Source organism: Mustelus asterias, chromosome 5 (assembly GCF_964213995.1).
Source record: "Mustelus asterias chromosome 5, sMusAst1.hap1.1, whole genome shotgun sequence".
In the NCBI taxonomy this organism is placed as follows: domain Eukaryota; kingdom Metazoa; phylum Chordata; class Chondrichthyes; order Carcharhiniformes; family Triakidae; genus Mustelus; species Mustelus asterias.
This window is the reverse complement of record NC_135805.1, coordinates 26,374,352-26,397,860: the sequence shown is the minus strand read 5'-3', so window position 1 is coordinate 26,397,860 and position 23,509 is coordinate 26,374,352. Positions and strand designations below refer to the sequence as shown.

The window sequence follows — 23,509 nt, the reverse complement described above, 5'->3', positions numbered from 1 at the left end:
AGCAACTTGGCTGAGGTACCAAGAGCAGCAATTACCAACTGAACTGTATCCCACAAAAAATCAGCATCCTTTAGTGAGGGGGGAAGAGACGCAAAGAAACCAAAATCACACCACAAACATGAAACCATTTATAGAATACAACTACAAGCCTGTTTCAGCACTGTTTATATCCTACAGTTGTCTCCAGGTACATTATTAAGAACTATATCATGTTCCTTCACTGTCACTGGGTCAAAATCCTAGTGGTCCCTCCCTAACAGCACTGTGGGTGTACCTGCACCACATGGTCTACAGTGGTTGAAGAAATGGAGATGCCGGCATTGGACTCGAGTGGGCACGTAGGAAGTCTCACAACACCAGGTTAAAGTCCAACAGGTTTATTTGGAATTATGAGCTTTTGGAGCACTGCTCCTTCTTCAGGTGACTCCAGTTATCGGGAGGGAAAGTATGACTTTCTCTGCACTGTCAATCATTGAATTTTACACGCAGACAGTAAAAGCTTCTACAAGCAATTAGAAAGGAAGAGAGTAGCTAAAGTGAGCATTGGTCCCTGAGAGGGGGAGACTGGGGAATTAATAATGGGAAACAAGGAAATGGCAGAGACTTTGGACAAATAAAGTTTTGTCCGTCTTCACAAAAAAACCATCCCAAGAATAGTAGAAAAGTTGGAGGAACTGAAAACAATCACAATTACTAGAGAGCAACCAGGTATACTCGTGGGGCGAAATCTGATAGTCCCTGGAGCTATGTGGGAGGTGATGGAGAATGGTATTAGCACTAGACTGTTAATCCAGAAACTCAGCTAATGTTCTGGGGACCCGGGTTCAAATCCTACCACGGCAAATGGTGGAATTTGAATTCAATAAAAAAGAATCTACTGATGACCATGAAACCATTGTCAATTGTCAGGAAAAACCAATCTGGTTCACTGATGTCCTTTAGAGAAGGAAATCTGCTGTCCTTACCTGGTCTGGCCTACATGTGACTCCAGAACCACAGCAATGTGGTTGACTCTCAACTGCCTCCCAAGGACAACTAGGGATGGACAATAAATGCTGGCCAGCCTATCATGTACACCAGCATGGGCAGCATTGCCAATATTTATGATTTTGTACATGATCGATTGAAGGATAATTATAAGTTAGCCACCCGGCAGGCACAGGGCAGGGAGAGGCCTCTCAAACTCAGCGTTCGAACTTACCACCTTGTTCTTCTGGAAGCTTGACTGGACACCCTTTCTTTCCATTCCCTGTTATCACTAAATGCAGCCTAAGGATTTGTTGTAGAGTTTAAGATCGGAGTAAATGCAAATTACGGCGGATGCTGGAATCTGAAACCAGATTGGAAAATGCTGGAAAATCTCAGCAGGTCTGGCAGTATCTGTAAGGAGAGAAAAGAGCTGACGTTTGGAGTATTGCATACAGTTCTGGTCGCCGTATTATAGGAAAGATGTGGAAGTGTTGGAAAGGGTGCAGAGGAGATTTACCAGGATGTTGCCTGGTATGGTGGGAAAATCGTATGAGGAAAGGCTGAGGGGCTTGAGGTTGTTTTCGTTAGAGAGAAGAAGGTTAAGAGGTGACTTAATAGAGGCATACAAGATGATCAGAGGATTAGATAGGGTGGATAGTGAGAGCCTTTTTCCTCAGATGGTGTTGGCTAGCACGAGGGGACATAGCTTTAAATTGAGGGGTGAGAGATATAGGACAGATGTTAGAGGTAGGTTCTTTACTCAGAGAGTAGTAAGGGCGTGGAATGCCCTGCCTGCAGCAGTAGTGGACTCGTCAACATTGAGAGCGTTCAAGTGGTTATTGGATAAACATATGGATGATATTGGAATAGTGTAGATTAGAGGGGCTTTAGATTGGTACCACTGGTCGGCGCAACATCGAGGGCCGAAGGGCCTGTACTGCGCTGTAATGTTCTATGTTCTATGTTCTATGTTTCGAGTCCAGATGACCCCAAAGCCACTGACAGTGCTTTGACAAAGGGTCGTCTGAACTCGAAACTTCAGCTCTTTTCTCTTACAGGTGCTGCCAGACCTACTGAGATTTTCCAGCATTTTCTCTTTTGGTTTACGATAGGAGTGATTGCTGGGTATTATATCTGTTTGACTGGAATATCAATTAATGAAAAGCATTCCAGTTTGTTAACTTGAGTGTTAAGTTGCACATGTCTTAGTTAGAGTAACCATTAAGAGATTATAGAGCAGCAACTAATGCTTATGTTGCTGAGGTTAGAGTATCACAGACAGGTTTGCAATGGGAACTTGTTCCGTTGCCTAATGCAGAGCTCACAGACATACCACTGCAGTCCACGCAGAGGAACTGTTCTGAACTCCAGCCAGGTACAGAATGAGCAGCAATGTCGTTATAACAAAACAGAAAACCGAAACAAACATCACCCAGCCTTGATCGCTTGGGAATGAAACTCGAGCCGAAGCCACAAGAATCCAAACTAGGCCGCCAAAAACCTAGAAAGAGAAAAGCAAACAAGAACATCAATTAAAATGCGGACCTGGTTTGGTTCAAGCCTTATTGCAATTGCAGTCCATCTGATTTACTCAAAATTCACCATTTTTCTTTCTCTACACCCTAGCTATGGCTGTAACACTACATTCTGCACTCTCTCCTTTCCTTCTCTATGAACGGTATGCTTTGCCTGTATAGCGCGCAAGAAACAAGACTTTTCACTGTATACCAGTACACGTGACAATAATAAATCAAATCAAATCAAATCAATATCAAAGCACTTGACACGGTGGCGGAATTCTCCCATCCGGGACTAAGTCTCGCTTTGGGGCATGGACGGGACCATTTTCCGCTGTGGAAGTTGACAGGAAACCACGGCATGGGCAAGATTCTCCGGCCTCTCAGCCGGAGTGTTCCCCGCCGGTGGGAGGAGGCACGTTGTTTGCTCACGGCAGGATTCTCCGGTCCCGCCGCTGTCAATGGGAATTCCCACTGACGTCACCCCATGCCAGCAGGAAGCCCACGGACAGGGGTGCGCTGCCGACGGAGCATTCCACCGGCATGAACGGCCAAAGAATTCCGGCCCATATCTTCCATCCCCAGCATAATTAATGATGCTTCCCGGGGTTTAGCACCGTCTTCTGTGACAGGGCAGGTTTGAAGGTGCCGTCACATCCCGAGGCCATATTTAAAACCCACTGTTATTGAAGAAAGAGGATGGATCTTGAGGAACGCTCTGAGGCTGGCAGATGGACCTCCTCAATGACTCTGAAGCTGGAAGCTCCACCTGATGGATGTCCATCCTGAACTCTGGTGGCAGCCTAAGACCTTCTTCAGGTAAGTCCTGACTTTTGTTCGCCACGTCAAGCCAGATGTGTATGGACTGGCCTGTTCTCCTGCTGGTGTTATGGCTGGGTGTTCCAGTTGGGCCTTCATCTGTATCCCATTAGTGGGATGCAAATCGGTTTCATGCCGGCTTCTTGTGGGAAGCCCGATCTTCCACTCCAGGCAACATGGCAAGATCACAATGTCATTTTGTGCAGTTATGAAACCAATTTTCAAGCCTCCCACTGAATTGCACCCCCCCCCCCCCCCCCACCCCCCACCAAGCCCACTATTGATTCCTTACTTAAGGAAGTGGCCCTAGAAATAGTGGATGCATCGGTGATCATCTTCCAGGATTTTATAAACTCTGGAACAATTCCTACAGATTGGAGGGTGGCTAATGTAACCTCACTATTTAAAAAGGGTGATAGAGAGAAAGCAGGGAATTATAGACCAGTCAGCCTGACATTGGCAGCGGGGAGAAAGCTGGGGTTCGCTATAAAAGGTTTAATAGCAGAGCATTTGGAAAACAGTGACAGAATCGACCAGAGTCAGCATGGATTAACGAAAGGAAAATCATGCTTGATAAATCTACTGGAATTCTTTGAGGATGTAACTAGTAGAGTTGATGAGGGGGAGCCAGAGGGTGTGATTTATTTGGACATTCGGAAGGCTTTTGACAAAGCCCCGTATGAGAGGTTAAAATAAAAAGTGCATGGGATTAGGTATTGAGATGGATAGAAAACTGGTTAGCAGACAGGAAGCCAAGAGTAGGAATTTACAGGTCTTTTTCCAAATGGCAGGCAGTGACTAGTGGGGTTCCACAAGGATCAGTGTTGTGACCCCAGCTATTCACAATATATATTAATGATTTGGAAGAGGGAACTGAATGCAATATCTCCAAATTTGCAGATGACACTGTTGTAGGGAAATATCCCTTTACCAGTGCAGAATAGAAGTTGAGTCGCAAATCAAGGTTCAAAGCATGTCTTTATTGTACAATTACTGGGATCCCAGGGAGACCCCCGTAGCCAGCTCAGAAACAGTGGCTTGGCCACGTTGATCTCAATCCTTTCACATCAGCTCTGGATCTTTATAGGGATCCAAATTCGAGCGGGAACATTTGATTATGCATTTTTACAATATGTATAAAGTGGTCTGTCAGTTTAAAAAGTCCCTAGGAAGTTTCATCGATTAGCATTTGTATGGTGTGTGTTCGTGTTAATGGGATTACTTGGTCCTGCCCCGGTGTCTAAATGCATTTCCCATTATCTTCTCTATGTGTCCTCTTATCTGAATTGATCTTATTGTTTCGTGTCTGTGTTTCCTGCTTGTGAGATTGAGTGTTAATGTCATCCTGTCCTGTTGGATGTCTGGAGTATTTCATTCTAATCTTTTATTCTTATATCTTAGTTTATCAGATTTTTATGTCTGCCTTGGCCGAATTGGTAATATTTCAGTGATAGCTTGGTTTTGATAACCCACTCTATGTCTCGTTTCGTAGGGATCTTGATCGTCCTTGGCCAGTTTAAAATGCAGCTGCGCGCTGTTGCTAGGCAGATTAGGGATCTTCCGTAGTCTTTGAAATTCGCGAGTCTCTCAGCTGTGCAGGGGGGGACCCGATCGAATATCCATCCGGGGGTGCCCCTCTGCATTGTTGGCCCGTTATGAGTGGTGCCAATTAGTCCAATAAGTAAATATGTTTGATGATACAAAATATGGTTTTCTGGAAAATTTCCTCCTTCAACACAAAGGTGGGTGGGAAGGTGAGCTTTGAGGAGGATGCAGAGATGCTTCGGTATGATTTGGACAAGTTGAATGTGTGGCCAAATGCAGGGCAGATGTTGTATAATGTGGATAAATGTGAGGTTATCCACTTTGGTAGCACTAATAGGAAGACAGATTATTATCTGATTGGCTATAATGGAGAGAGAGGGATGTGCAACAAGACAAAGGTTGTACCATTCGCTGAAGGTAAGCATTCAGGCCCAAAAGGTGGTAAAGAAGGCAAATGGTACGTTGGCCTTCGTAGCAAGAGGATTCAAAACACAGGAGCAGAGATGTCTTGCTGCAATTATACAGGGCCTTGGTGAGGCCACACCTGGAGTATTGTGTGCAGTTTTGGTCTCCTTATCTGAAAAGGATGTCCTTGCTATAGAGGGAGTACAGCAAAGGTTTACCAGACTGATTCCTGGGATGGCCTTTTAATGAACATTATTGAGACGCAAATGAATGCATATGAGGTTCCCAAGGTAGATCAGCAGGAAACTCGACCTGCCTTTAACTCAAACTCAGGAAAATTCCAAACTAATTAGACATTTCCCATCATGCTAGATTTATTGCCCCTGCCTGCCATGATTCCTACACTGACAGGAGCGCAGAATTGCACCCTACGCAGCTCCTTCACATTTCTCCCTCTCAAATGCCTCCTTGATTGAACTTGATCATGATGGTTATTGGATAAATGTTCATGCACCATTAGGTTTTAACGTAACTGGCAGGCACGCTGGCACAGTGGTTGGCACTGCTGCCTCACACCACCAGGGACCCAGGTTCAATTCCAGCCTTGGGCCACTGTCTGTGCGGAGTCTGCACATTCTCCCCGTGTCTGCGTGGGTTTCCTCCGGGTGCTCCGATTTCCTCCCACAGTCCGAAAGACGTGCTGGTTAGGTGCATTAGCCATGCTAAATTCTCCCTCAGTGTACCCAAACAGGCACCGGAGTATGGCAACTAGGGGATTTTCGCAGTAACTTCATTGCAGCGTTAATGTAAGCCTACTTGTGACACTAATAAATAATTGACTGATTACTAAATCTAACACAGCATGCTCCCTTGTTGGTTCTAGACCATCGTGTTGATTCAAAGATGTGCAGGTTATGTTGATTGGTCATGACAAATTGGCCCTGTCAGGGGCATTAGCAGGGTAAATACATGGGGTTATGGGGATAAAATGGGATTGTGGCCAGTGCAATCTCAATGGGCCAAATGGCCTCCTTCTGCACTGTAGGGATTCTATGATTCTACACTTCTATGCCGGAAGAATTAGCAATGTTCCTGGATGAATACCCTACGGCTATGAGTTCAACCAGACTCGAAATGTTCCCTCGATGCTGTCAGACCTGCTGAGATTTTCCAGCATTTTCTGTTTCTGTTTCAGATTCCAGCATCCACAGTGCTTTGGCTTTTGTCATATAAACACACCCAGTTAACTAATGTCCTTCAGGAGTTGGAGTCTGACCCAGGTGTGGTTGTGAGTGTCACTGACTAGGCCGGTATTTATTGCCTATCCCTAATTGCCCATGAGACATTAGCATAGTGAATCACTTTCGTGAATCACTGCAATCGATCTGGTGTAGGTTCACACAAAGTACCGTTAGGGAGGGAGCTCCAGCAACCCAGTGACAAGTGGGCAGCACGGTGGCACAGTGGTTAGCACTGCTGCCTCACAGCACCAGGGATCTGGGTTCGATTCCTGGCTTGGGTCACTATCTGTGTGGAGTTTGTACATTCTCCCTGTGTCTGCATGGGTTTCCTCCGGGGGCTCTGGTTTCCTCCCACAGTCCAAAGATGTGCGGGTTAGGTGGGTTGGCTATGGTAAATTGCCCCTTAGAGTCGGAGGGACTAGCTAGGGTAAATTTATGGGGATAGGGCCTGGGTGGGATTGTGGTTGGTGCAGACTCAATGGTCCAAATGGCCTCCTTCTGTACTGTAGGATTCTATGATTCTAAGTGAGAAAGCATCCTTCCCAGATGTATCACAGCTTGGTATGGCTCCTGCTTTGACCAAGACTGCAGGAAACTACAAAGGGTCATGAACATAGCGGAGTCCATCACTCAAACCACCCTCCCATCCATTGACTCCATCTACACTTCCCGCTGCCTTAGCAAAGCAGCCAGCATAATCAAGGACTCCAGACATACTCTCTTCCACCTTCTTCTGTCAGGAAAAAGATACAAAAGCCTGAGATTACGTACCAAGCAACTCAAGAACCGCTTCTTCCCTGCTGCCATCAGACTTTTGAATGGACCTACCTTATATTAAGTTGATTCCAAATGCGGCCTAACTAAGGTTCTATAAAGCTGCAACATGACTCACCAATTTTTAAACTCAATGTCCCGGCCAATAAAGGCAAGCATGCTGTATGCCTTCTTGACTACGTTCTCCACCTGCATTGCCACTTTCAGTAACCTATGTACCTGTACACCCAGATCCTTCTGCCTATCAATACTCTTAAGGGTTCGCCATTTACTGTATATTTCCTATCTGTATTAAACTTTCCAAAATGCATTGCCTCACATTTGTCTGGATCAAACTCCATCTGCCATCTCTTTACCCAAGTCTCCAACTGATCTACATCCTGCTGTATCCTCTGACGGTCCTCATCACTATCAGCAAATCCACCAACTTTTGTGTCGTTCGCTATCCGCAACATTTGTGTCGTAAAGTTTTTTAAACAGAGGGTGGTGGGTGCCCGGAACTTGTTGCCGGGGGAGGTAGTGGAAGCAGATACGAGAGTGACTTTTAAGGGGCATCTTGACAAATACATGAATAGGTTGGGAATAGAGGGATATGGTCCCCGGAAGGGTTGGGGGTTTTAGATAAGTCGGGCAGCATGGTCGATGCAGGCTTGGAGGGCCGAAGGGCCTGTTCCTGTGCTGTAATTTTCGTTGTTCTTTGCTCTTTCTTTGATCTTTCTCTACACCCTAGCTATGACTGTAACACTACACTCTGCACCCTCTCTTTTCCTTCTCTATGTACGGTATGTTTTGTCTGTAAAGCACCCAAGAAACAATACTTTTCACTTTATATTAATCCATGTGACAATAATAAATCAAATCAAATCAAAGTGAAGGATAGCCGATATAGTTCCAAGTCAGAATGGTGAGTGACCCAGGGGGGAATTTACAGACAAAGATATAAACAAGAAGTAGGCCATTCAGCCCCTCAAGTCTGCTCTGCCATTTAATAAGATTATAACTTATCTGATAGAACCTCCGCCTACTTCCGATAACCTCTCACCCACTTACTTATATCGAATCTATCCAGATCTACCTTCAAAATATTCAAAGAATCTGATTCCACTGCCTTTTGAGGAAGAGAGTTCCAAAGACTCACGATGTTCTGACAGAAAAGATTTTACCACATGTCCGATAGGCAACTCCTCATCTTTAAACAGTGATCCCTAGGTCTAGATTCTCCCAGAAGAGGAAACATCCTCTCCACATCCATCCTGTCATTGCCCCTCAGGATCTTATATGCTTTAAACATGTCTTCTCTTTATCTTCTCAACTCCAGCAGACACAAGCCTAGCCTGTCTAATCTTTCCTCATAAAACAACCCACCTATTCCAGGCATTAATCTTATAAATCTTCTCTGAACTGCTTATGACGCATTTACGTCATTTCTTCGATATGGAGACCAATGCTCTCCACAATACTCCAAATGTGGTCTCACCAGTGCCCCGTACAACTGAAGCATAACCTTCCTATCTTTATATTCAATTCACTCACAATAAATGATAACATTCTATTAGCTTTCCTAATGACTTGTACACTGGCCTTGTGTGTGCAGCTGGTGGTCTTCCCATGAGCCATTCAGCAATGGTAATGCTGTTGAATGACAAAGGGGGAGAGGATTAGATTCCCTCGTGTTGGTCATTGCCTGGCACTTTAGTGGCACAAGTGCAACTTCCCACCTATCAGACCACAACAAATTTGTATGTGTGTGTATGTATGTGTGTGTGTGTGTCAATGTGTGTGTGTGTGTGTCTGTGTGTGTATGTGTCTGTGTGTGTGTGTGTGTGTGTGCATGTGTGTGTCAATGTGTGTGTGTCTATGAGTGTGTGGCTATGTCTGCCTGTGTGTCAATGTGTGCGTGTGTGAGTCAATGTGTGTGTGTCTATGTGCGTGTCTATGCCTGTGTGTGTGTGTCTATGTGTGTGCGTGTGTCTGTGTGTGTGTCTGTGTGTGTGTATGTGTGTGCATGTGTGTGTCAATGTGTGTGTGTCTATGAGTGTGTGTCTATGTCTGCCTGTGTGTCAATGTGTGCGTGTGTGTGTGTCAGTGTGTGTGTGTGTGTCAATGTGTGTGTGTCAATGTGTGTGTGTGTGTGTCTATGTGTGTGTCAATGTGTGTGTGTCTATGTGTGTGCCTGTATGTGTGTGTGTCTATGAGTGTGTGGCTATGTCTGCCTGTGTGTCAATGTGTGCGTGTGTGTGTGTGAGTCAATGTGTGTGTGTCTATGTGCGTGTCTATGCCTGTCTGTGTGCCAGTGTGTGCATGTGTGTGTGTATATGTGTGTGTATGTGTGTGTGTGTCCGCGTGGATCTATGTGTGTGTCCATGTGCGCAGTTTTTCCATCCTGCCCACCACAGGAATCATAACAGGTGGACACTGACCATACAAAGCTCCATTTCACACAAAGGGTGGTGAGTGTCTGGAACGAGCTGCCAGAGGCAGTAGTAGAGGCGGGTACAATTTTATCTTTTAAAAAGCATTTGGACAGTTACATGGGTAAGATGGGTATAGAGGGAAATGGGCCAAACGCAGGAAATTGGGACTAACCTAGTGGTAAAAACTGGGCGGCTTGGACAAGTTGGGCCGAAGGGCCTGTTTCCATGCTGTAAACCTCTGATTCTGTAACTCTATATTCTGCTTGCTCGGGTTAACGGAAACGATCCCTTGGCATTATTTCAAAGAAGGGCAGGGGGGTTACCCCGATGTTCTGGCCAATATTCATTCCCCCAACTAATATCACAATTATCTGGTCATGGGAATTTATTGTTGGATGCCATATTTCCGAATTCCAATGGTGACTATAATTCCAAAAAAAATTACTTCATTGGCTGTAAATACTTTGACATGTTCAATAGTTGTGAAAAGTACAATATAAATGCACGTCCTTCAATCATGCAGCAGCCAGGATGTACCTGATCAATTATCCACATTGTCAGGGAGATGCCTGTTTTGTAACTGGACTATTTTTATATTCATAGCATGTGGGTGTTGCTGGCTGGGCCAGTAGTGAACCAGGTGGGTTTTTACAACAATCGACAATGGTTTTGTGGTCATCAGTAGATTTTTAAAATTGAATTCGAATTTCACCATCTGCCTTGGTGGGATTTGAACCCAGGTCCCCAGAGCATTAACCTGGATTTCTACATTACTAGCCCACGACAAAGCCATTATGCTACTACCTCCCCTAAGGGAGACTGGGGAACAGCTTGGCTCAGGGCATGGTTAGTTCTGGAGCAGGAATGTTTAGTACTACCACTGGGGTATTGTCAGAGTTCATAGCATTTGCTAAATCATAGAATCATAGAATCCTACATTGCAACAGGCCATTTGGCCCATTGAGCCTGCACTGACCGCAATCTCACCTGGTCCCTATCCCTATAGCCCATGCATTTACCCTAGCTAGTCCCCCTGACACTATGGGGCAATTTAGCATGGGCAATCCCACCCAACCCGCACATCTTTGGGCTGTGGGAGGAAACCGGAGCACCCGGAGGAAACCCATGCAGGTTCAGGTCCATAACAAGCGTTTATTTCTTAACTGTCCTCTGCAACGGCCTAGCAAGCCATTCATTTGTATCAAAGTGCTCACTAGAGAAAAAAAAAATCTGGATGTACTTAACTACATGGACTGTAGCAGTTCAAGAAGACAACTCACCCCCATCTTCTCGAGTTATAGAGGTGGGCAATAAATGCTGGCCTTGCCTCACACACACACCCCAAGAACCTACCAGGGCCCAGAATCAGTGAAGGACTGAGGTCGGAGGTGAGTGAGGGTAGGATGGGGGGTCACAGGGAAGGAGACACTTGCCAGGGGGAGCAGGTGGGTAGGGGAAAGGGCAGGGGAAGGCACTCAGTGGCTCCCCGTCCCAATGCCAGGTCCCTCGATTAGACACTGAGTGCCACTGAACGAGGGACTCACCCTCCGGGGGACCCTGCAAGCAAACACGACAAGGTTTGCTTTTTGGGTTCCCCGGTGTGATGACATTCTCTCCCCCACCTTCTTCCTTCGGGAAAAAGATACAAGTCTGAGGTCACGTACCAACCGACTCAAGAACAGCTTCTTCCCTGCTGCTGTCAGACTTTGAATGGACCTACCTCGCATTAAGTTGATCTTTCTCTACACTCTAGCTATGACTGTAACACTACATTCTGCACTCTCTCGTTTCCTTCTCTATGAACGGTATGCTTTGTCTGTATAGCGCGCAAGAAACAGTACTTTTCACTGTATGTTAGTACATGTGACAAAAATAAATCAAATCAAATCAAAATCAAGACTGGTTCACTGTGCACTAACTCCCCCACATATACTGCAATCCAGGTACGGAACCTGCTCCTCCATATCTTACTCCAGATTCATCGTATCTACTTTTTAGACACTAACTTGGATTAAGCACGAAAATACCAGGAAAAATCTTCAAATACTTTCCACAGTATTCCAATCAAACTCAGCTCTGAGTTCAACTACAACCTCAACTTCAGAATTACAAACAGTCCTGCTTTTCTCTTCACCATCACCTCAGCTTCAAGTGTAGCCTCTGATTTAAGTCTATCTCTGCTTTAAGTGCAAACACTTCTTTATCTGCAATACTGCAGCTGCTGGAAACCCGAGATAAAGACAACCGGTGCCGGGAACGGGCCTGCACGTCGGGCAGTATCTGTGGAGAGAGAAGTCAAGGTAACAGAGATGACCTCGCACCAGGACGGGTGACGGCTGCTGAGAGGTCGTCCAAACCTGAAACTCTGAGTAGTTCCAGCACTTTTTGTTTTTATTTCTTGACTTTCAAACAAATTCAGATTTTCCCCCCAAAAAAAACTAAAGTGTTGTCACGGCGAGAAAACCGGAGCGATCTATGGCCGTTTGTCAGGCAATCGTCCCGCACTTTGTTGGGAGAGTGGTGAGTTGCACGCCAGTTCGGGGGCAAGGGGGAGGAGGAGGAGGAGGGGCCTAAACATGCCTATGAGCCCAGCTGCAAAGCAGTCAGGCGCCGCTTGCTCAAGGGTGCCCTGATCTCACAGTGGCACTGGGAGACCCCCCCGTCACCCCGCACCACGAATATTGGGACCACCCCACCCCCATCGGCGGTGGCATGTTTCCTTACCCCCTCCCCGACATGGGTTGCCGCCACCGGGGCATTGAAGCCCTCCCAATGGGTCCCCTCTCATGACACCCAACATGCCCCACCGTTCTTCACCCCTCCACAACCTCCCCTGCGTGACCCTCCCTTATACGGCCGCTCCTGCATAGCCCCCCCATCATAAACACCCCCCCCCCCCCGTCATGTTCCCCACTCAGGCCCCACCCTCATTCAGGCCCCACCTCTTGGCACTGCCAGTGCGCCAGGTGGGCACTGCCAGAGTGCCAAGCAGGCACTACCAGATGGGCACTGCACAGCCATATCCCCAGGGGCTTCAATGGCTTCCGAAAACCCCCTCCACCCCCCGTCCCCCCACTCTGGTCTGGCATTGTGCCAGGTACTCCACTAATGGTGATTCTCACCATCCTCGCCGCCCCTGACAGTCAGTCGATCCTCAGACTTGGGGGAAATCTAGAGTCAAATGGGCGAAGCATATTCAAATGCTATTTTTAAATATGCGAGTTGGCCTCACTTGCTTTGTGGGCACGATCCTGTCCGTGCCATTACTTAGGGATCGAGACAAAGGCAAACCATTTGGCGTTGGGCGCAAAACCAATTTTTTCGGCCCGCACGCCATTTGCCGGAATTGGCGCAATCTGCTAACGGCGCGGTGAGGTCAGAAACTCTCCCCCTCAGTTTCACGTCCATCCCAATCGGAAATTGAGGCTGAACCTCCGCCTTAGATTCAGCAAAAATAATTCTGAGCAAATTTGAACAGCGACTTTCCACTGGGTTAAACTGGGTTAAACCCTTCCCGTAAATACCGGCGAAATGGAGCAAAGGGCAGGAAAGATTGTGTTGCTCAGGCTGGTGCGAGGCAGTGCGATACACTTCCTCTCTTCAGGTCTGAGGCAGAAACCAAGTTAAGATTCTAGAAGGTTTTGAAGATAGGTGCGTAAATGTCATCTGCTCATAGAGAGCATAAACACCGGTGTGGACTAATTGGACAAATGCCCTGTTTCTCCGTATCTTGCACGTATTTTCAACCTATCTATGTATTGAATCTTGTTTGCACATTTGTCCCTCATTTGTCAGCAAGTTGGCTTGAGACCAGCTTGCATGACCAAGGATTCTGTAAAAGGTCCAACCTCATTTAAATACAAGTCAACATTTGTTCATGCTTGATTACATCAACACACTCAGAGAGAAGCATTGTGACACATTTTTCTAGGAAAATCCTTCCAAGTTCCTTTCCCAATATTCCCCCTCTTTGGGTTTCTGATGCCATCAGTTCCTGGAGGCATGTGGGACACTTGCTTTCATCACCCATGGTATAGAGTATGAGCGAGGAGGTAATGTTGGAGACTTACATACCGCTGGTTAGGTCACAGCTGTAGTTCTGACTACCTCACTGTAGGAAGGATCCAGTAAGAAGTCTCACAACACCAGGTTAAAGTCCAACAGGTTTATTTGGAATCACGAGCTTTCGGAGCGCTGCTCCTTCATCAGGTGAGTGGAGAGGTAGGTTTCACAAACACACCATCGATAGACTATATAGTGCACTAATGGCAATTGTGTCTTCGTCTATATATGCCATGTTTGTCTATATATGCTGTGTTTGTGAAACCTACCTCTCCACTCACCTGATGAAGGAGCAACGCTCTGAAAGCTCGTGATTCCAAATAAACCTGTTGGACTTTAAACCTGGTGTTGTGAGACTTCTTACTGTGCCACCCCAGTCCAACGCCGGCATCTCCACATCATGTAGGAAGGATGTGATAGCAGTGGAGGGGGTACAGAGGAGATTCACCAGGATGTTGCCAGAAATGGAGCATTTGAGCTATAAGGAGACACTGGGTAGACTTGGATTGTTTTCTTTAGAGCAGAGAAGGCTGAGGGGTGGCATGATTGAGGTGTATAAGATTAGGAGGGGTATGGACAGGGTGAGCAGGGAGCAGCAGTTTCTCCTTGGTTGAGAGGTCAATCACAAGGAGGCATATTTTAGGGTAAATGGCAGGAGATTCAGAGGGGATTTGAGATGAATATGGGATGCACTGCCTGGGAAAGTAGCGGAGGTTGGAAATCTTACAGCCTTTAAAAAATATTTGGAAGAGCATTTGGAATATCATAACATTCAAGGATATGGGGCAAGTGCAGGAAAATAGGATTAGTGCTGACTTTAGTGGTAGCTATTGTCGGTGAAGACTCGATGGGCCGAACTGTCTTTCCTGCGCTTATGACTCCGTGACTCTATTGCTGGAATTTTACCGCCTCGCCCGCCCGAGGCTCGTAAGATCCCTTCTCCGGGGCCAATGGAGAATGCCCTTCTGTGACCCTCGCCCGCCCCAATTCCAGGGCGGGCGTGCCAGTAAAATTCCAGCCTATGGCTCCAGGATCAAACTCCAGTGGCACCCAAGTGGTCGGTTCTTCAAATGTGACACTGAACAATTAGAGCTGGCAGGGTAGTCAAGCTTAAGGGAGGGCAGTAAGTATCACCCAGTCCTCAACCATCATCCATACATATTTCCAACAAAGATCGGTGGTTGGTGATCAGGATTAGGAATTCTGCTTCATCCTCCCCTTCCTGGCTTAGGGGCACAGAGGTCAAATGTAACCCTGTTAACATCAAATTGGGTGAGATCAGTGAGCCTCGTGCCTGGGATCAAACCTGAGACATTCAAGAACAAATGAATCAGCTACTTGTATGCTTTACCATCCTGGGGAGAGGGTGGTGTACTGGTGAAGTCACTGGGTTAATAGACCCAGTGGTCCATTCTGGAACGCCATTTCAAATCCCGCCATGGCAGTCGGTAGAATTGAAATCCAATTAACTAATAATTCTGGAATTGTAAACTAATCCCCAGTAATGGTGACCATGACAACAATCGTCGAGTGTTGTAGAAACCCATCTGGTTCACTAATGTCCTTTAGGGAAGGAAATCTGCCATCCTTACCTGGTCTGGCCTACATGGGACTCCAGAGCCACAGCAATGTGACTGGCTCTTTGGATGGCACGGTGGCATAATGGTTAGCACTGCTGCTTCACAGTGCCAGGGACCCGGGTTCAATTCCAGTCTCGGGTCACTGTCTGTGTGGAGTTTGCACATTCTCCCTGTGGCTGTGTGGGTTTCCTCCGGGTGCTCTGGTTTCCTCCCAGTCTCCAAAGATGTGCGGGTTAGGTGGATTGGCCATAATAATTGCCCCTCAGTGTCAGGGGGACTAGCAGGGTAAATACGTGGGGTTACAGGGATAGGGCCACTGATTAATATATGAAAAGGGGAAAGGCAAACCTTGGCGGCATGGTGGTACAGTGGTTAGCACTGCCGCCTCACAACGCCAGGGACCCGGGTTCGATTCCCGACTTGGGTGACTGCCTGCGTGGAGTTTGCATGTTCTCCCCATGTCTGCGTGGGTTTCCTCCAGGTGCTCCAGTTTCCTCCCACAGTCCAAAGGTGTGCAGGTTCAGTGCATTGGCCATGCTAAATTGCCCCTTAGTGTCCAAAGGTGTGCAGGTTAGGTGGATTGGCCATTTAACAATGGCCAATCCACGGGGATAGGGCGGGGTGGGATAGGGTAAGAAGTTTCAGAGACTCGATGGGCCAAATGGCCTCCTTCTGCACTGTAGGGATTCTATGATTTTCAGCTGTCAGAGCCAAAGTGTTAAAAGATCTTCAGCCAAGTTCATATACTTCTTACATTCCATTGACTTTTAGTAAGACAAACTGTAAATTTGAATTTGAACAATTTGAATTGTTTACGCCCCAGTGGAATAATAAAACAGCAACTGCTTATCTACATTGATGATAAATCTGTTTGCAATTTGAAAAACTAGGAAAGAGCTGTGAGCTGTTGCTGCAAGCACTAAAACCAGAAAAACCAGCTTCACTTACTGTCACAACACTCACTCAACATTCATAAGTTATTTTAGAGGATTTTAGAGTTACTTGTAAACATTTATCTTCAACCATTCGAGTTTAGCTTTATTTACTCAACTCAGAATGCGTTGCCTTTCAGTTTAAACCGTTCTCACTTCCAAACAATTATTCTTTTCTTTTTCTGTGTGTTTTGCTTTCCTCCATTTACTTTCTCGTTGCATGTGTGTTTTAATTTTATTTATTAGTGTCACAAGTAGGCTTACATTAACAGTGCAATGAAGTTACTGTGAAAATCCCCTAGTCGCCACACTCCGGCGCCTGTTCGGGTACACTGAGGGAGAATTTAGCATGGCCAATCCACCTAACCTGCACGTCTTTCGGACTGTGGGGGGAAACCGGAGCACCCGGAGGAAACCCATGCAAACATGGGGAGGATATGCAGACTCCGGACTGACAGTGATCCAAGCCAGGTATCGAATCTGGGTGTGTCTCTATACAAATACTGCTGCACTCTTTCTCTGTCTTCCGTTTTTCTATTTTTCTCCTTTTTCTTCCTCCATATATCTCTTTCTCCGTCCCATTTTCCTTTTCCCTTACCTTTTTCCCATAGTGTACCCAAACAGGCGCCAGAGTGTGGTGACTAAGGGATTTTCACAGTAACTTCATTGCAGTGTTAATGTCATTCTACTTGTGACATTAATAAATAAATTTTTTTTTAAACATTTTAAAGTTTAAAGTTAAGTTTAAAGTTTTAAAGATTTTACTTTTTTTTCTCTGTCTCTCTCTCCCTCTCTGAACTGTGTACAGTTCTGGTCACCCTATTATAGAAAGGATACCATTAAACTAGAAAGAATGCAGAAACGATTTACTAGGAGTTGAGGTCTGATGTTGCAGATGTATAGAACGTTGGTTCGGCCGCATTTGGAATACTGCGTCCAATTCTGGTCGCCACACTACCAGAAGGACGTGGAGGCTTTGGAGAGAGTACAGAGGAGGTTTACCAGGATGTTGCCTGGTATGGAGGGGCTTAGTTATGAGGAGAGATTGGGTAAACTGGGGTTGTTCTCCCTGGAAAGACGGAGGATGAGGGGAGACTTAATAGAGGTGTATAAAATTATGAAAGGCATAGATAGGGTGAACGGTGGGAAGCTTTTCCCCAGGTCGGTGGTGACGTTCACGAGGGGTCATAGGTTCAAGGTGAAGGGGGGGAGGTTTAACACAGATATCAGAAGGACATATTTTACACAGAGGGTGGTGGGGGCCTAGAATGCGCTGCCAGGCAAGGTGGTGGAGGCGGACACACTGGGGTCGTTTAAGACTTATCCAGATAGCCACATGAACGGAGTGGGAATGGAGGGATACAAAAGAATGGTCTAGTTTGGACCAGGGAGCGGCACGGGCTTGGAGGGCCGAAGGGCCTGTTCCTGTGCTGTATTGTTCTTTGTTCTTTGATGCTACCCGGGACTTGATGGATTGAGTTATAAAGAGAGGCTGGATAGACTGGGACTTTTTTCCCTGGAGCATAAGAGGCTGAGGGGTGATCTTATAGAGGTCTATAAAATAATGAGGGGCACAGATCAGCTTGATAGACAATATCTTTTCCCAAAGGTAGGGGAGTCTAAAACTAGAGGTTTAAGGTGAGAGGGGAGAGATACAAAAGTGTCCAGAGGGTGGTGAGTGCCTGGAACAAGCTGCCAGAGGCAGTAGTAGAGGCGGATACAATTTTGTTTTTTAAAAAGCATTTAGACAGTTACATGGGTAAGATGGGTATGGAGGGACATGGGCCAAATGCGGGCAATTGGGATTAGCCTTAGTAATAACTGCGGGGCATGGGCAAGTTGGGCCAGAAGTCCTGTTTCCATGCTGTAAACCTCTATGACTCTATGACTCATCCTGGCCCTCTCTTTTCCTCCTTTCCTGTCCTCCTCTTTTTCTTTGTAGCTGTCCCTCGCCTTTAATGTTTCTGTCGTGTGTGTTATTTATTGTCCCTGCTGGTTACTGTGGTAAAAGGGATGGCACGGTGGCACAGTGGTTAGCACTGCTGCCTCACAGCTCCAGGGACCTGGGTTCGATTCCCGGCTCGGGTCACTGTCTGTGTGGAGTTTGTACGTTCTCCCCGTGTCTGCGTGGGTTTCCTCCGGGTGCTCCGGTTTCCTCCCACAGTCTGAAAGACGTGCTGGTTAGGTGCATTGACCCAAACAGGCGCCGGAGTGTGGTGACTAGGGGAATTTCACAGTAACTTCATTGCAGTGTTAATGTAAGCCTTACTTTGTGGCTAATAAATAAACTTTAAACTTTAAATGTTTGAGAACAGGCACTATAATGGGTGCTGTGCTACTAACGCATCCCTACGTTCAAGCGTGCTTTTATCACACAGTTTTTGGGTCTGGTTTCAAATTGCCACTATTTGAACTTGTCTGGAGATGTTAACCTCGACATTCAGCATTCAGGGCCTGATTCGAAACAATGGCCTCAATGTTCTGGCTGCATCGTGCCTGGCGCAGATCGCACTGGTGCAGCTCGAGGTCGCAGAATCGCCGGTGAAGGGTTTAGCATGTTCAGCACGGGCTGGAATCCTCCCAGCTACTGTCCCGGATGTAATCTGGTTCCCGTCCAGTGAGGGCAGGAACCAGATTAGCATATTTAAATAGTATTTAAATAAGTTTTTAAATATGCTTGATCATTGATCATAGAATCCCTACAGTGCAGAAGGAGGCCATTCGGCCCATCGAGTCTGCACTGATCACAATCCCACCCAGGCCCTATCCCCACAACCCCATGCATTTACCCTAGCTAGTTCCCCCTAAGGGGCAATCTAGCAAGGCCAATCCACCTAGCCCCGCACATCTTTGGACTGTGGGAGGAAACCGGAGCTCCCGGAGGAAACCCAGGCAGACACGGGGAGAATGTGCAAACTCCGCACAGGCAGTGACCAAAGTTGGCTTGAGTCAGTTTGAGGCCGGATCTTCCCTGCTTTTGGGATTCTCCGACCCTTGGGCGCAGAGGGAACCCGGCAAGAATCATTACTGCTCTCCACCAATAGAAATGGGGCGTGACGACCACATTGGGGGGCTCAGAGGCCATTGAAGCCCTTGCGTGGTCGGGGATATGGCTGCCGTGTTGGTTCCAATGCAGCAACACCGGCGGTCTATGTTGGGAAGAGTGGGATGGAGAATCCTTCAATGGGAAGGGGGTGTCCTTCAATTTCACTTTGAGTTTGGGACACCCTTTAAAATGGCGTCCAATCTCTGTGAAATTGGGTTTGGCAGCGTGTTATGGCCCCGCCCTTCTCTAAACTCCCCACTCTCCCAAATAATGACTAAGCTTGGGAAAATTGGGATCTTATTCATTGACATCGCACTGGTTTTCTCACCCAAAGTGACACTTAAACCACGATCCTCCCAAACTGGGACTAAGTGCTCATGCTGGCACTGGCAGGACCCACCAGAAGGATGGTGGCGCTCACTTCGGAGAACCCCCCCCAGCCAGCCTCGCTGTTCAGAGATCGGGGCCCCCCGCCCCCGTGCTCTGGAACAGCCCCCCCCCTTCAAACAATGAAATGGTGCCACCCACACTAACCAAGGAAGCACCACCAACCCCTCACCAAAGAGGGGCATCCTTCCCCTCACCCACAAATAACGGGTAACCTCCCCCCCCGACACATCACACAGGCATGAGGATAACCCGACTACCACCATTCAGGCCCCACTCGCAGTTCCCCTCCCCCTTCAGACACACACTTCAGACACCCTCCCCTCATACCCCCTACCCAGCCTCCCCTTTAGGCCACATGCCTTGGCAGTGCCCATGGTGAACTGTCCCTGGCACCCTGGCACTGACACCCTGACCTGGCACCATGAGCCCTGAGGGGGCTTGAAGAGATAAATCCAGTGGTCATTTGTCCCTCTGCTGCTGCCAGCAGGAAGGAAGAGTGCCTCAAGGGTCCTGGGTGTTGGGTGGGCTCGGGCTAGGGGCAAAGAGTTGATCCCACCAGTCTCCACCAAGATGGGAGTGTCGTGGCTGGACTGTCCCTTCTAGCCCAGGCAGACCTGAAGATCACCCCTGGTTTGGTGATTTCAGGCAGTCTTGTGATCAACATTTATATTCCTGCCTGTCAGCTGTGAAAAACCTGAAGTGGCCAGGTCACTTTAACCTCCTTGCCCCCCCCCCCTCCCCCCCTCCAGTCACCTGGCAGGATTTCAAATCATTGCATCACTCCATTCTGCAGCAGAGATCTCCCTGTTCTCCCTGTCAGAAGCTGCAGGTGTGGGCAGACCCCTCTGAAGTCCTCTGACAAAGCAATCTCAGTTTCACCAGTTTTGGAGGGGATGGGGGGGTGGTGGTTGGTCCATTCAGCAGTACTCTCAGCCCGAATGTATTCACACAGCTTTGATTTCGAGGCTTCCTAGCAAGCTGAAATTTTTGAAACCCTCTCCATCCCAATGGAACACTTTGACCTAGAGCAAATTCAATGGGCAGTACTTTGAGAAAGATTCCACTGACACCTCGATGGAATTCCATAATCCTCCAGCCACCTGTGTTTATGTTCATTTCCCTTCATGCTTGAATGGATCTCTAGTACCCCATTGATCCTAATCGCAGTGTTGACAGAGTCTAATCCTGATTGACAGCCTGTGGTTTCACTGCCGGTGCAGACCCTCTGGGAAGGTGGGTGAATAGCAGGAGCTATTTGAACCTGCCAGTTATATGTTAACTGGCTAATTTGAGGTGGGGCGGGTACATCGCGACAGGCTTGCCGCCCAGTGCCAAACCCATCATTTGCCTGATGCCTGATGCTCTAGGCCATTGTGATTCTTACTGGAAGATAGCCGGCCGGGAGGTTCACCCCACCCCCTCCCACACCGTTAGTCATTTTTTGGGGAAATTGCCCCCAATGTTCATGGAGCCTCCATGTCCCCTCTCTCTGTTCTCTTCAGTCTCTCAGGATTGAGCTTGCTTCCATTCTGGTTCGATGGGTTCTGAGATGGCCCCTAAGTCCTGCAGGGAATCTGCAGACACGAGCGGGACCGGTAATGCGCTGGAGGGTCGGGTGTGGAATTCGCTGGCAGTAACACATGTTCCGGCATAGCTGGGGGTTCTGAGGGAAGATGTACACAGGTTCTCGGACACAGCACTGGAGGGGTTGGCGGAGGAGTGCAGAGGAGGAGGGATGCCCCACAGCAGAGGAGCTCACCTCCTGATCCTCTCTCCCGAGGCAGCCTTATATCCTCCTCCCATTCCAGACCAAAGGGGGACTCTGAGGAAGATTCCAAGCATTCCCTTTCCTCAGGTCACTCTTAGAAAGCACCATGAACAGCGGGTAGCACAGACCCTATCCCTGTTGGTGAGGATTTCAGGGAATTTCCAGAATAAATGGTGAGAAAGCGTTAGCGAAGTGTTGGCAAGTTGTCCAGGTAGTCTCTCGATGTATCTCAAACGCCCTCTTCAAAGCTGCGTCGGCAAGTGATAATTGCAAACTGCTCAAACTGCCTCGAAAGAGTGCTGTAAATGCTCATCAACAACGCTCAACTGGTTACTGTTTGCAGAGGGCATTAGCTGAAGCAAACATTATGTCACCCACCTGTTTAATGGGAACTTTACCAGGAAACTTAATTGGGGGATCACTCCCAATCCTCTCAGCAGCTGACCCAACAACTCCTTCACCAAGGTCATGCCCCGCCCACAGGACAAAACCCAACTTGGCAGCTTTACCCCCCAGTTTGGCCACTTTCAAAGCTCTTTAGTGATTAAAGTATCTGGAGAAAATCTTCCCCTCACAGCAACCACCTCCCAACCTTCCCCAGTCATTTTTTATCCTTTCTGTCTGTCGACTCTGTTCTTGTATGTGTGTCTCTCTCTTTCTCTGTCATCTTTTTTCTCTCGCATCTCTCCCTTGTGCTCTCTGTCTCTCGCTTGTATTCTCAGTATTCCAATTACTCAACACATGCTCTGTGTAAACCTATTGGAATATCAGGTATCTTGACACAGAAAAACTACATTCTGCACTCTCTCCTTTCCTTCTCCCCTATGTACTTTATGAACGGTGTACTTTGTCTGTATAGCGCAAGAAACAATACTTTTCACTGCATGTAAAAATAATAAATCAAATCAAAATATTCTGCATCCACTCCTTTCCTTCTCCTGATGTACTCTATAAATGTACTCTGTGTACTCTGTATAATGCACAAGAAACAATACTTCTTCCGTCGGGAAAATGATACAAAAGTCAGATCACGTACCAACCGACTCAAGAACAGCTTCTTCCCTGCTGCCACCAGACTTTTGAATGGACCTATCTTGCATTAAGTTGATCTTTCTCTACACCCTAGCTATGACTGTAACACTACATTCTACACCCTCTCATTTCCTTCTCTATGAATGGCATGCTTTGTCTGTATAGCACGCAAGAAACAATACTTTTCACCGTATTCCAATACAGGTGACAATAATAAATCAAATCAAATCAGAATATTCTGCACCCTTGCCTTTCATTCTCCCCTTTGTACTCTATGAACAGTATGTTTTGTCTGTATAGCGCGTAAGAAACAATACTTTTCACCGTATTCCAATACAGGTGACAATAATAAATCAAATCAAATCAAAATATTCTGCACCCTCTCCTTTCCTTATCCCCTTAGTACTCTATGAACAATATGCTTTGTATAGCGCGCGAGAAACAATACTTTTCACTGTATCTCAATACATGTTACAAGAATAAATCCAATCAAAAAATATTGTTGAAGAATCTTTTATAGCAGCAATGTGCGTAATTAAATAATTGTTACTCACAAATTCACCTAACATCAGGATCTCTGGAAATGAGGTACAGACTTTCCCCCCAGATGGTATGGGACTAGCCGAAGCTTCTGGAGCTGACATGGTGGAACCTGCAGCGCTAATGGAGATTGTCCAGCTAATGCAAGCACAGTCACAAGTGACCCTCTGAGGCTGAGTCCAGTGTGTATCAGGATTGATATACTACGGCCAGCTTGAAGGTGTGTCCCTCAAACTTAATCAGTCTTCGCCAAACGTGGCGTCATTGCACCAGCACCTGTGTAGTGAGGCTGCAGACAGGGAGGAGGGAAGCGATTGCGCTAAACATTGCTGATGTGAGTATTTGCTCACCTGCTGTTCGTTTCACTCCCCTGTAACTCAGTGTAAGATTTCTCCCTTTCATTTGATAAAAGCTGCTGAATTGAATTCATTTTTTTTATCAAGCTGAAACTTGGGGATAGTTTGTTTTGTTTTAC

General features: G+C 47.0%; 1 protein-coding gene across 1 annotated transcript in view; it reads right to left on the bottom strand.

Moving 5' to 3' along the window:
• The window catches only part of LOC144494071 (myelin and lymphocyte protein-like), a 30,936-nt gene extending 7,703 nt beyond the window's left edge, over positions 1-23,233 (bottom strand). Inside the window, exons 1-2 of the mRNA XM_078213648.1 lie at positions 23,049-23,233; positions 2,303-2,470 (exon numbers count right to left, since the gene is read on the bottom strand). Of these exons, the coding sequence (XP_078069774.1) occupies positions 2,303-2,470; positions 23,049-23,138 (258 nt within the window). The 5' untranslated portion in view covers positions 23,139-23,233. The remainder of the gene's footprint in view (positions 1-2,302; positions 2,471-23,048) is intronic.
• Between the last annotated feature and the right edge of the window lie 276 nt (positions 23,234-23,509).